General features: G+C 46.7%; 1 protein-coding gene across 2 annotated transcripts in view; it reads right to left on the reverse strand.

Moving 5' to 3' along the window:
- HTR4 (5-hydroxytryptamine receptor 4) overlaps positions 1-14,430 on the reverse strand; it is a 140,704-nt gene that overhangs the window by 17,039 nt on the left and 109,235 nt on the right. Inside the window, exon 7 of one of the 2 annotated variants that reach the window (XM_068105931.2) lies at positions 2,768-2,866. The exons of the other annotated variant lie outside the window; for it this stretch is intronic. Within the exon in view, the coding sequence (XP_067962032.1) occupies positions 2,785-2,866 (82 nt within the window). The 3' untranslated portion in view covers positions 2,768-2,784. The remainder of the gene's footprint in view (positions 1-2,767; positions 2,867-14,430) is intronic. 2 annotated transcript variants of the gene reach the window in all.

The following is a 14,430-nucleotide window of genomic DNA, read 5'->3' on the forward strand; positions in this document are numbered from 1 at the left end:
CAATAATAGCTCCTTATGCTCTTTAGCTCACAGTCCCTGCCCAATAGCTCCTTATGCTCTTTAGCTCACAGTCCCTGCCCAATAGCTCCTTATGCTCTTTAGCTCTCAGTCCCTGCCCAATAGCTCCTTATGCTCTTTAGCTCACAGTCCCTGCCCAATAGCTCCTTATGCTCTTTAGCTCACAGTCCTTGCCCAATAGCTCCTTATGCTCTTTAGCTCTCAGGCCCTGCCCAATAGCTCTTTAGCTCTCAGTCCCTGCCCAATAGCTCTTTAGCTCTCAGGCCCTGCCCAATAGCTCTTTAGCTCTCAGGCCCTGCCCAATAGCTCTTTAGCTCTCAGGCCCTGCCCAATAGCTCTTTAGCTCTCAGGCCCTGCCCAATAGCTCTTTAGCTCTCAGTCCCTGCCCAATAGCTCCTCATGCTCTTTTAGCTCTTAAGCCCTGCCCAATAGCTCCTCATGCTCTTTTAGCTCTTAGGCCCTGCCCAATAGCTCCTCATGCTCTTTTAGCTCTCAGTCCCTGCCCAATAGCTCCTCATGCTCTTTTAGCTCTTAGGCCCTGCCCAATAGCTCCTCATGCTCTTTTAGCTCTCTCACCCTACCCAACCACGACATGATGCATCCATTCTTTCAGTAACCCCCTTCCTGGTTGAAATCTCAAAATGCAGGCTTACTACCCATCTCCAATCATAAGCTTCTCTTTACTCCCGCTTGTGGAACCAGCTTCCTGAGGCTGTTCAATCCCACTATTTCCCCCAGGGTATTAATTTGGCAGCAAACCACTGCATCATGTTATCCTCCAGCCTTACTTGCAATCTTTCCTACCCCCATTATCCCTACCAGCATAACCTTCTTACTCGCAGGTTACTGCTTCCTCCCATCCTCTCTTTCTTCTGTCATTGGTTCATTCCTCTTGTTTGTTGTATCCAAATGTGGCTCCACTGTTAGTACGTTACCTTTTACAATATGTCACCATGCTCTTCCATGAGCCTGCATTTTGTACACAAAAATAAATATAATAAATAGCACCGCAAAGCGGGCGTAACCCCTCAGCCCATGCATGGTGAAAGGAAGCATTGATGATAATTTGTTATTTGAAGCGAAGTTGTACACCGAGTAGGAACTGCAAGTAATGAAATTTTCGCCCATGAACCTTCCTCTACTCAACCCCAATACACACTGCAAAAATGGATTTAATCGGACAAGCCGTTCTGCTCGAAATTGACGGAAACTAATTTCAAGATGGCTGCCGTGGCGGCCATATTGAAAATCGCAGCGCGCCCATGAACCTTCCTCTACTCAACCCCAACACACACTGCAAAAATGGATTTAATCGGACAAGCCATTCTGCTCGAAATTGACGGAAACCAATTTCAAGATGGCTACCATGGCGGCCATATTGAAAATCTCAGCGCGCCCATTTTCGAAAGGAACCTTCCTCGACGCAACCCGAAGACACACTGCAAAGATGGATTTAATCGGACAGGCCGTTCTCCTTGAAATTGACGGAAACCAATTTCAAGATGGCTACCGTGGCGGCCATATTGAAAATCGCAGCGCGCCCATTTCCGAAAGGAACCTTCCTCTACTCAACCCCAACACACACTGCAAAGATGGATTTAATCGGACAGGCCGTTCTCCTTGAAATTGACGGAAACCAATTTCAAGATGGCTACCGTGGCGGCCATATTGAAAATCGCAGCGCGCCCATTTTCGAAAGGAACCTTCCTCTACTCAACCCCAACACACACTGCAAAGATGGATTTAATCGGACAGGCCGTTCTCCTTGAAATTGACGGAAACCAATTTCAAGATGGCTACCGTGGCGGCCATATTGAAAATCGCAGCGCGCCCATTTTCGAAAGGCACCTTCCTCTACTCAACCCGAACACACACTGCAAAGATGGATTTAATCGGACAAGCCGTTCTGCTCGAAATTGATGGAAACCAATTTCAAGATGGCTACCCTGGCGGCCATATTGAAAATCGCAGCGCGCCCATTTTCGAAAGGCACCTTCCTCTACTCAACCCGAACACACACTGCAAAAATGGATTTAATCGGACAAGCCGTTCTGCTCGAAATTGATGGAAACCAATTTCAAGATGGCTACCCTGGCGGCCATATTGAAAATCGCAGCGCGCCCATTTTCGCAAGGCACCTTCCTCTACTCAACCCCAACACACACTGCAAAAATGGATTTAATCGGACAAGCCGTTCTCCTTGAAATTGACGGAAACCAAAAGTTGACGGATTCCCGGACGCCCGCGCGCGCGGACGCCCACCCGCACGACGCCCGTGAAGACAATACCCCTTAGCCCAATGGGCTGAGCGGTGAAAAGTACTTAAACAGTTAGCATCATTTATCCCTTTACATGCATTGAAAATTTTCAGCTTTTGTAAATTATATCAACAGTGTGAATGGAAGATGAGCAACCAAAACAGATTCATATCACAGCAAAGGAACTTCAACAGTAATATACATCACCAGAAGAATTGGCCGAACTAATGATGTACACATCTTTTGAAATGCAACTGAGGCAGGCTCCACAGAACAATTTGTTATTGTAAAGAAAATAATTAAATTCTCTTTACAACCACAGTGAGCCTTATCTCCGTCCTACAGCCTATCGAGTTGACTTTGAACCTCTTTTAGTATTGCACTTTGGAAGAGACTAACAGGAATCAATAAGTAAACGAATCACAAAAGATGCAGAAAAGAAAATGCAGGAGACATGGATAAATGCAAGAAGAATCTCCAGGAAGACTTACAAAGAAGAGCAAGGCTCTTAGACAGGGCTCGGTTCTGGACAGAAATGAGCGACGAGTTTGGAAATGGCTTGGCGACCCACGTCACGATTGGAAGGGTTGCTAGGGGTACAGGAAAGGTGTAGACCAGCAGAAAGAGAGGAACAGGCAGACAGAACAGTGATCAGGATTAAATACAGACAGACCAACAGGACTAATATGATCAGCTAACTCAGTGTGATGTACACACCACAGATGTTTGGATTTCAGTTCTCATTGTCTCATGGAAATGTTATCTTAAACTGTGGCACGGGAATTTGAACGCACTGCTTATTCACTCATGTAGTTATCGTAAAGGTTAACCATTGACACTAAGTCATACAAATGATCCTAAACTGTGAAAAAGAAAAACTAACAATCAAGGTCTGCAAAATGTAAAATCATTTCATCACAGACATCTGAGATGGGGGGCATGAGAATTATTCCACCGCAAATCTTAAAACTGACAGCTGAGCTTCAAATCTTTGCTGGACAGCTAATACAGCTTAGCTGTCAGCTGTTTACAAAATCACAACACGTGCCACATATACAAAGTTGGAAATAAAATGAAGAAGAACGTTTTGCAAGAGCAGCCAAGTAAACACTTTGGAAAGAAAACCATATCGATACAAAATTAAACGAGAAAGCATCTGAGGATGCAAAGCCCGTCCGCATCCCTTTGTATTCAGACGTCATATTCTTCCGTGTGCTCAAAATAACGAAAAGTTTAAAAATAAAATAGAAAATGGAAATTGATGATTGTATGCAGTCTTGGCCTTTGAGCTTTAGATCTAAAAAAAATAAAAATAATCAGCTTGTAGCTTTTGATTGGTGAACCAATTCAGTGACCCGATATGCAAATCCTTTAAATTTCAGGTCAATCGGATGAAAATTGACGATTTGTGACTGACCTTTGACCTTTTGACCAAATTATTAATTTCGCTTCTCCATATTCTCATAATAAAGCTTTCTTGAAAATTTGATGACAAAGCTCAAATGGTAAATTTAAATTTCAGGTCAATCGGATGAAAATTGACGATTTTATGTGATACTGACCTTTGACCTTTTGACCAAATTATTACTTTCGCTTCTCCATATTCTCATAATAAAGCTTTCTTGAAAATTTGATGACAAAAGTCAAATGGTAAATTTAAATTTCAGGTCAATTGGAATAAAATTGATGATTTTATATGATGCTGACCTTTAACCTTTTGACCTTTTGATTAGATTATTAATTTGCTTTCTCCGTATTATCATAATATGGCTTTGGTGAAAATTTGATGACAAAATCCAAATGGTAATTTGGTACGGCCCGGACACATGGACGGACGGACGGACGGACACACACACACACACACACACACACACACACACACACACACACACACACACACACACACACACACACACACACACACACACACATACATACACACACACACGTGATTACAAAACCCCAACTCCTGATGTGCATTAGACGGGCTAACAAAAATAGTACATGATACCAAAGATTTTTAAAAATTCTATTGAAAGGAATTTGTTGAGAAAATATTGTTAAAGCTGTCGGATCGACCAGTTGCCTGGTCAGATTACCGATGAACTCGGAACGATCGAGTCAGATGGCCGTCGCAACTGCTTTGATGCGTGACGGCCATCTGACTTTATCGTTCCGAGTCGGATCACAGGCCTGTTTGCCACAATACCGTACTCCAATGGAACCATCAAACCCAATTGGATGTGTCATGCTGATCACTGCCGGTATCAGAGACGTTACTGTAACGAGAAAAATCGCCAGACGCAAGCACGGTCCTTGTGATGGCCACTATCTGCCCAAACCCAATCTGTATTTGAACGGACATGTATAATTACCTCACCACCAAAGGTGGAGGGAGGTTATGTTTTTACTCCTGTCTGTTTGTCCGTTTGATTGTTTGTTTGTTTGTTTGTTTGTGAACCAAATATTTCAATATTGTGGACGCATTCGGACGAAATTTTGCAGAGATGTGGCGTATATGACAAGGACGAAATGATTACATTTTTGTGAAGATCCAGATCCGGCTACGAGAATTTTTAATTGATTCTTCACCATTGAGAGATAGGGACAAAAACTACATTTAGCAGGATATCTCAAAACGTTGTGGACGGATTTGAACGAAACTTGGTGGACCCGTTGGGTGTCTGACAAGGACAAACTGCTTCGATTTTGGTGAAGATCTGAATATGGATTCGGATATGAGAATTATTTAATTTTTTAAGTGATCCTTCACCATTGAGTGATATGTCCAACCAGGTGGAAGTTTGCTCTCTACTGAGTGCCGTTCTAGTTCTATTAGCGATCAGATACGCTCTAATTTACCCAGAGACCAAGTGGGTTTAAATAAAGTGTATTGAAAACACGGAGCGGAAATACAAAAATAAGCAACACAGTTTGATAATCCTCCCTCTTGCTCTCTCCCAACACGTGCCCTCAAGTCAATAAACTAACACGGACCTTAAATAAGCTTAAGCCTTATAGCCTCAGACACTCCTCAGCACTTAGCAGGAATTTGGCCTGGGTGCCGGTGATGACTCAAACTTTTTGCGAGAGAGGATCTTTAGCGTGCAACAACGAATGCTATCAGATGGGAAATCCCAGCTTAATCTCCATCCCAATGACGGTGCACATTGTGCTGCGACTTCCTGCCCGTGAATTACTACTTTGGCAGTTCATGGTGGGGCCGGCATTGAAAACCAGATGAGACGGTTAAAAGGTAAGTGCGCTACCTCTAAACCATCCTGTCGGATATCACACTTGCCTAATGCAGGGTAATAATAATTGTGTATAAATCCCAAGCAGGGAAATTTCCCAGAGTCCATGACGTCCTACAACTTTCAAAAGATACAGAGGGATCGTTAACGCACAAGATCTGCCTGCAACCCTCTTATGGTTAAACTGCCAAAATCAAGACTTTCTGCTCACCTTCACTCCTTCATTCCTCTTTTCTCCTGCCTCTGGAACAAACTCCTTCACTCTCTTCAATCCCACTCCACCCTCCAGGTCTTTAAAACAGCTGTTCACCACCATCTCTTATCCTCCCCCATCCAAAACCTTGATCTTTTCTACCCCTGCTAATTTCGGTCCCCTTGTGTTTTATACCTCTCCCCCCCCCCCCCTCCCCCTCCCACGCCTCCTGCCCCCAAGCCCTCTCCCTGCTCTCAAATGTTGTGGTTGTGTGCTTCTCCTTCTCTCCCCATCTTGTCTTCCGCTCCCTCTTTTTGTATATTTTGTTTGTCTGGTTGATTTGTTTGTGAAATAAATGTTAGCTCTTTCACGAGCCTCGATTCAGTATACAAAAAAAACAAAAAAAAAAAAATCCAACACAAATGAGGCAGAGGAGGCAGCCAGCGTTACGTCCTCACCTGTCGGATGGCATTCTGTTAGACCATGTTTACCACTGCAGTTTTTAGTTAAGACTGACCATGTCAGGGATGAACCCAGACAAGACAGCTCAGTGTTGAGCACCATACCAGTTAAGCTATCCCATTGGCAGGAGCCAGGAGCATAACTCCAGCTTTATTAAAAGTCCAATACTTTTTGGATGGGTAACTAACACCGTCATTGTTGTAAAATAACAAACATATTGCAAAATAGACAACATTTTCTTTACTACCCGTCACCACTTGATGATCCTTAAACGTTTCCTCTCCATAGAAAAAAATAAAAGAAACAAATAAACAAGCCTAATGGATCAGACTAAACTTCCTGAGGAGGAAGAAGAAGAAGAATTTTTGCAACTTCGAAACAGTTTCAATACTGCTGGGCACAATCCTGGATGGGTCACCACTCCGACACAGGATACTCGAATGCCTCATCTATCTATAATTCCAGTAATCTCTGTCTGTCTGTCTGTCTGTCTGTACGTCTGTACGTTTGTTTGTCTGTGACCGCTGTTTCTCGACAACCACGGGTCCGATATACTTGAAACTTGCCAGGTATATTGCTGGGGACCCGAGGATGTGCCTTTTCAAGGTTTCATATTAATCGGACAATTACTTACCGAGCTATGTCCAAAAAACGATTCAACCAATCAGAGAGCAGCGAACGATCGCGTGTGCCGAACGTGGAGGACACACTCTGCCTCGGATGGCACATTTGACAGCGTATTCATTTATTTCACGTTTGCAAACTATGTTGGCGTTAAACTATGTTTTAAAACTAATAAAACCGAATTTGCGATTCAGTCGCTTTCCTGCGCGTTTGTGCACGCGATGGCGATTTCTTTACCAAACTCCGGAAGCCGTTCGCTTTGGACCAAACCATTGCATGTAAATAGAGGGGGGGGGGTTGTCACCGTACTCGCAAGCTGTTCGCTTTGGACCAAACCATTTCATGTAAATAGAGGGGGGGGATATAATTTTAGATATAGATATAGTACGGGCATGCCCTAGTCTATCTATAATTCCAGTAATCTCTGTCTGTACGTTTGTACGTTTGTCTGTCTGTGACCGCTGTTTCTCGACAACCACGGGTCCGATATACTTTTAACTTGCCAGGTATATTGCTGGGGACCCGAGGATGTGCCTTTTCAAGGTTTCATATTAATCGGACAATTACTTACCGAGCTATGTCCAAAAAACGATTCAACCAATCAGAGAGCAGCGAACGATCGCGTGTGCCGAACGTGGCGGGCACACTCTGCCTCGGATGGCACATTTGAGAGCGTATTCATTTATTTCACGTTTGCAAACTATGTTGGCGTTAAACTATGTTTTACAACTAATAAAAACGAATTTGCGATTCATTCGCTTTCCTGCGCGTTTGTGCACGCGATGGCGATTTCTTTACCAAACTCCGGAAGCCGTTCGCTTTGGACCAAACCATTGCATGTAAATAGAGGGGGGGGATTGTCACCACTCGCAAGCCGTTCGCTTTGGACCAAACCATTTCATGTAAATAGAGGGGGGGGATATAATTTTAGATATAGATATAGTACGGGCATGCCCTAGTTCTTCCCAAAGCTGGTAATCATTTTGCAGACCTCGGAAGATTGGCAGGGTGAGTCAACCCACCTCGTGTTAATTCAACGGCTGACAGGGGCTTGACCTCAGGACGCTGAGATCTCAAACCACCCACCTTAACCGCTAAGCCAACACCAGGCTTGACCTCAGGACGCTGAGATCTCAAATCGGCCACCTTAACCGCTAAGCCAACACCAGGCTTGAATTCAGGACCCTGAGATCTCAAACCAGCCACCTTAACCGCTAAGCCAACACCAGGCTTGAACTCAGGACCTTGAGATCTCAAACCAGCCACCTTAACCGCTAAGCCAACACCAGGCTTGAACGCAGGACCCTGAGATCTCAAACCAGCCACCTTAGCCGCTAAGCCAACACCAGGCTTGAACTCAGGACCTTGAGATCTCAAACCAGCCACCTTAACCGCCAAGCCAACACCAGGCTTGAACTTAGGACTCTGAGATCTCAAACCAGCCACCTTCACCGCTAAGCCAACACCAGGCTTGAACTCAGGACCCTGAGATCTCAAACCAGCCACCTTAACCGCTAAGCCAACACCAGGCTTGAACTCAGGACCCTGAGATCTCAAACCAGCCACCTTCACCGCTAAGCCAACACCAGGCTTGAACTCAGGACCCTGAGATCTCAAACCAGCCACCTTCACCGCTAAGCCAACACCAGGCTTGAACTCAGGACCCTGAGATCTCAAACCAGCCACCTTAACCGCTAAGCCAACACCAGGCTTGAACTCAGGACCCTGAGATCTCAAACCAGCCACCTTAGCCGCTAAGCCAACACCAGGCTTGAACTCAGGACCTTGAGATCTCAAACTAGCTACCTTAACTGCTAAGCCAACACCAGGCTTGAACTCAGGACCCTGAGATCTCAAACCAGCCACCTTAACCGCTAAGCCAACACCAGGCTTGAACTCAGGACCTTGAGATCTCAAACCAGCCACCTTAACCGCCAAGCCAACACCAGGCTTGAACTTAGGACTCTGAGATCTCAAACCAGCCACCTTCACCGCTAAGCCAACACCAGGCTTGACCTCAGGACCCTGAGATCTCAAATCGGCCACCTTAACCGCTAAGCCAACACCAGGATTTAACTCAGGACCCTGAGATCTCAAATCGGCCACCTTAACCGCTAAGCCAACACCAGGCTTGAACTCAGGACCTTGAGATCTCAAATCGGCCACCAAAACCACTAAGTCAACACCAGGCTTGAACTCAGGACCTTGAGATCCCAAACCAGCCACCTTAACCGCTAAGCCAACACCACCTCCTGAACTCAGGACCTTGAGATCTCAAACCAGCCACCTTAACCGCTAAGCCAACACCAGGCTTGAACCCAGGACCCTGAGATCCCAAACCAGCCAACTTTTTTTTTTTTTTTTTTTTTTTTTTTTTTGTATACAAGGTCTAGGCTCGTGAAAGAGCGAACATTAATCACACAGAAAGACAAACCGACACATAAAACATATAACATAGGGAGCGGTAGACAAGATGGGGAGAGAGGGGGAAGGACACAAACACAACATTTGAGAGCAGGGACCGAGAGACATGGAGACATCGAGAGATCTGAGAGAGGGCGAGGGCTTTGGGGGGGGGGGGGGGCGTGGGAAGGGGGCGGTGGGAGAGGTATAAAACATATGGACACTGCCAGGACTTCCAGGAAAGAAGTTGGAATTTCAAACAAGGTGGATCTGGGGTGAATTAGCGGGGGTAGAAAAGATCAAGGTTTTGGATGGGGGAAGATAAGAGATGGTGGTGAACAGCTGTTTTAAAGACCTGGAGGGAGAAGTGGGATTGAAGGGAGTGAGGGAGTTTGTTCCAGAGGCGGGAGAAAAGAGGAATGAAAGAGTGAAGGTGAGCAGAGAGCCGAGATTTCGGCAGTTTAACCATCAGAGGGTTGCTGGCAGATCTTGTGCGACCTGTAGGAATATTTGGGGGACAGAGCACAGAGAGAGCTGGGGGTGCAAGGCCGGAGAGGAGTCGGTAGAAGACAGAAAGACCACCTACCTGCCTGCGGTGAGTGAGTGAAAGGCCCTCAGAGATAGCTTCATCGCGGGAGATTCCAATAATTCTGAAAGCTTTGGTTTCAACAGCGTGAAGCCGAGCTAGGTGTGAGGCAGGAGCACCGGCCCATAGGGGAGAACAGTATTCCATTGAGCTGCGGATGAAAGCCTTGTATGTGGTGAGGAGCTCAGGTGTGCCGAGGAAGGACTTCGCACGACGGAGGATGCCCAGTCGGCGACTGGCTTTGGAGGCCAGCTTGGAAATGTGGTTTTCCCAAGAAAGATCATGGCAGATAGTGAGACCCAAAATCTTGAGCGACAGAACTTCTTGGAGAGGATTGTTGAGAAAGTAGATGGGAGGGTTGTCCAGTCGATCTTTTCGGAGAGACATAGTAAGAGTGTGAGATTTGTCAGGATTGAAAGACATGTTCCACTTGTTTGACCAGTCTGTGATTTTGTCCAGGTCTTCAGAGAGTGAGGAGGCAGCAGACTGCCGATCTGAGGGAAGAGGAATGGAGCGGCAGAGAGTGGAGTCATCAGCAAAGAGATAGAGAGGATTTTCGAGAGAGTCAGAGAGATCATTGATGAAGACCAGAAAAAGCACGGGGCCCAGAACACTGCCTTGGGGAACTCCAGCCTGAACAGGAAGAGGAGATGAGAGAAACCCATTCAGGGCCACACGTTGACGACGACTAGAGAGGAAGTCCGCCAGCCATGCGTGGAGATTTCCATGGATACCAAAGGAGGAGAGTTTGGTGAGCAGAGCGGGGTGCCAGACCGTGTCGAAGGCACGTGATATGTCGAGGGAGACAGCTCTAATTTCCTGTTTGGCATTGAGGACCTCCATCCATTGTTGAGACAGCAGAAGCAGCATGTCCAGAGTAGAGTGACCTGGTCTGAAACCAAATTGATGATCAGAGATCAAGCCATTGGAGAAGAGGAAAGATTTCATATCCGAAGCAATGATGGATTCCATGACTTTGCTGATAATTGGGAGAAGGCTGATTGGTCTGTAGTTGCTAGGATCTGTTTTTGCACCTTTTTTGTGCAAAGCGGTGATGTTGGCTGATTTCCAAGCAGATGGCAGTTGACCTTGAGCAAAAGAGAGGGTGAAGAGAACAGAGAGAGGGTGAGATAGAGCAGCAGAGCAGGATTTTAGGACCCGTGGGCTGATGCCGTCGGGTCCAGTTGCAGAATCAGAGTCGAGGGTTGACAGAAACTTTTCCACCTTGTCAGGAGGAAAGGACACGGAGTCCAGGAGCAGCAGGGTACGACTGGGTATGGTGGGTACAGAGAGGGATGGGTTTGGGACACAAGATTTAGAGGCAAACACAGAGTTGAGGCATTCAGCTTTTTCACGTGCGGAGTCAGCTGTGTAGCCGTTTGAGGTAAGGGAGGGGATGGAGGGGGAACAAACACCAGAAACGGATTTGACCAGACGCCACCAGGATTTGGAAGAGGGAGACAGATAAGAGAGTTCGGTCTTGAGAACAGAGAGATATTGTTTCCTGGCTCTCCTGAGGGTGGACACACACTTGTTTCGGGCTTTGTGAAAGGAAATGAGATTTCCTTCCGTTGGATTTGCTTTCCAGGAGACGAAGGCAAGTTGTTTCTGGGCAACAGCCTCACCACAAGATTCCGTGTACCATGGACGGGAGGAAGGGTATGACAACTGAAGACGAGATGGGATAAATCTGTGCATGAGAGAGAGCAATTTACTTTGGAAGAATTCCCAGGATGAGTTGATGTCAGAGGTGGTAGAGATGGGAGACCAGTCCAGATGATTGATGGCTGCTTGAAGACCGTGCCAGTTGGCCTGAGTGAAATGCCAGACTCGTCGACGCTGAGCAGGCTCCCTGAGGATGGTCAGAGAGATGTCCACTTTAACAAGGACATGATCAGATGATCCGATCGGAGCAGAAGAAGAGCAGCAGACATTTTCAGGGAAGTTAGTCATAACCAAGTCCAGAAGAGAAGATGTTCCGTTGACTGAGATCCGGGTCGGGAAATTGACAGATTGTGTCAGTCCCAGTGAGTCGCAGAAGTCCTTTGCTGAGGAGCCATGGCTGGTGAGAGAGGTACCCACACCCAGCCAACTGGCATGATGACAGTTGAAATCACCACATATGAGGAAGAGAGAGTTGGGATGAGTAGATAGAAGTTGGTCCATATCATCAGACAGCGAGATGTAGATGGAGTCATCACTGTTTGGTGGACGGTACAACACACATATGAACAAGAGGTGGGAGCGAAGGGGAAGCCGTAGCCAGAGGTATTCCTGGGGGTGAGGTGGAGAGAGTGCAGTGCAGGGCGAGTGAGGAAGAGAGTTTTTGATAAAGATAGCAACCCCGCCTCCAGGACGAGGCTCAGGTCTATCATACCGGAGGAGGGAGTAGCCCGGGAGAGATACTATGGAATCAGAGACATCATAAAGGAGGAAAGTTTCTGTTAAGCAGATCACGTCTGGTTTGACAGAAGCAACCTGTATGGAGAGATCAGTTAAGTTTGAACGAAGGCCCCGGATGTTTGAGGTCCATACCGTTAATGAAGAGGAAGGGGGAGCATCAGATACAGAACAGGGGGGAGGAGGGGTAGGGTAAGATGTGGAAGAGGTGGAAGACGTAGGGAGAGCTGTTGAAGGTGTGTCAGAGATTACAGAATAGCTCGGAGAAAGGGAAGGATGGGGCGGACAAAAGGTTAGATGGTGATTGGGTGAGCCACAATGAGGTGTTATTTGAGGAGGGGGAAGAGCGAGGCAGAAGGTTGGGGGAGATGGAGGTGAGAGTTTGAAGGGGGAAGAAGCGGGGAGGACGCTTTGAGGAGGGGGAGTGAGAGGGGGGAAATTGAGAAGCAATGAGGGTGGGGAGATTTGAAGGGGAGGGGTGAGGGGGGAGTTTGGAAGGGAAGGGGCAAGGGGAGGGATTTGAAAGGGATGGGATATGGGGGAGATTTGGAGGGGAGGGGTGAGGCAGGAGTCTCGGAGGGGAGGGGCGAGGGGGCGTCTTGGCGGGGAGGGGTGAGGGGGTAGTTTAGGAGGGAGGGGGCAAGGGGGGAGATTTGAAAGGGATGGGTGATGGGGAAGATTTGGAGGGGAGGGGTGATGGGGAAGATTTGGAGGGGAGGGGTTATGGGGAAGATTTGGAGGGGAGGGGTGAGATTGGATTTTTGAAAGTGTACGATTTATGGGAAACGAACATTTATTGCAAAATGAGTTGCTTGTGACCTTCGAGTTAAAAATACGTTTAAGGACGCTGGATGGAGGATGGAGTGCAGGAGAGTTTAGGGAATGTAGAAAAAAGGCACTATAGGAGATGGATATTTTTTTTGGGATGATTTGATTTGGTGAGCAAGTCGAAAGCAGCCTTTTAAAGAAGAAGAAGAAAAAGGTGTTATAAAATATGACGGAATACATAACTTGAGGGGAAAGTGTAAACATTGAGGGTTAATGAGTGAAAACTATCTGGGGAAATGGGGGAGAAACACGTGGTCGAAGAACGAACGAACGAATAAGAATGAATAAACGAATGAGAACAGCGAAGGAAAATGTTTTTTTTTTTTTTTTTTTTTTTTTTTTTTTTTTTGAGTTGAGATTTACACAAGGAAGTAGGCTATGGGTGAAAAGACTGGGAATACAGAGAACGAAAGTTATTGGATCACAAAAGACGGACCGCTGAGAGAAAAACAAAGCCTCAAGGTTGTACAGTGCACACTGTACAAGGCCTCAAGACACGACACGGCAAACAGACGATCAATTTATGAAAGATAAACACCGAGAAACAACCAAAGTTGCACACAATAACTTCACACACCGAAAGATAAATACAGTTTCGACAAAATACAATTGTGAACAGACTTAACTTCGAAAAACGTGGAGACCGTGTGGAGCTTCGAAAATCCCTGCCGCCGTCTCCAAGATCTCGCGAGATTTTCAACTTAACCGTTAAGCCAACACCAGGATGGAACTCAGGACCTTGAGATCCCAAACCAGCCACCTTAACCGCTAAGCCAACACCAGGCTTGAACTCAGGACCCTGAGATCTCAAACCAGCCACCTTAACCGCTAAGCCAACACCAGGCTTGAACTCAGGACCTTGAGATCTCAAACCAGCCACCTTAACCGCCAAGCCAACACCAGGCTTGAACTTAGGACCTTGAGATCCCAAACCAGCCACCTTCACCGCTAAGCCAACACCAGGCTTGACCTCAGGGCCCTGAGATCTCAAATCGACCACCTTAACCGCTAAGCCAACACCAGGATTGAACTCAGGACCCTGAGATCTCAAATCGGCCACCTTAACCGCTAAGCCAACACCAGGCTTGAACTCAGGACCTTGAGATCTCAAATCGGCCACCAAAACCACTAAGTCAACACCAGGCTTGAACTCAGGACCTTGAGATCCCAAACCAGCCACCTTAACCGCTAAGCCAACACCACCTCCTGAACTCAGGACCTTGAGATCTCAAACCAGCCACCATAACCGCTAAGCCAACACCAGGCTTGAACTCAGGACCTTGAGATCTCAAACCAGCCACCTTCACCGCTAAGCCAACACCAGGCTTGAACTCAGGACCCTGAGATCTCAAGACCCTGAGATCTCAAACCAGCCACCCTAACCGCTAAGCCAACACCAGGCTT

The sequence above is a fragment of the Myxine glutinosa genome, chromosome 2, assembly GCF_964187855.1.
Source record: "Myxine glutinosa chromosome 2, kmMyxGlut1.1, whole genome shotgun sequence".
Classification (NCBI taxonomy): domain Eukaryota; kingdom Metazoa; phylum Chordata; class Myxini; order Myxiniformes; family Myxinidae; genus Myxine; species Myxine glutinosa.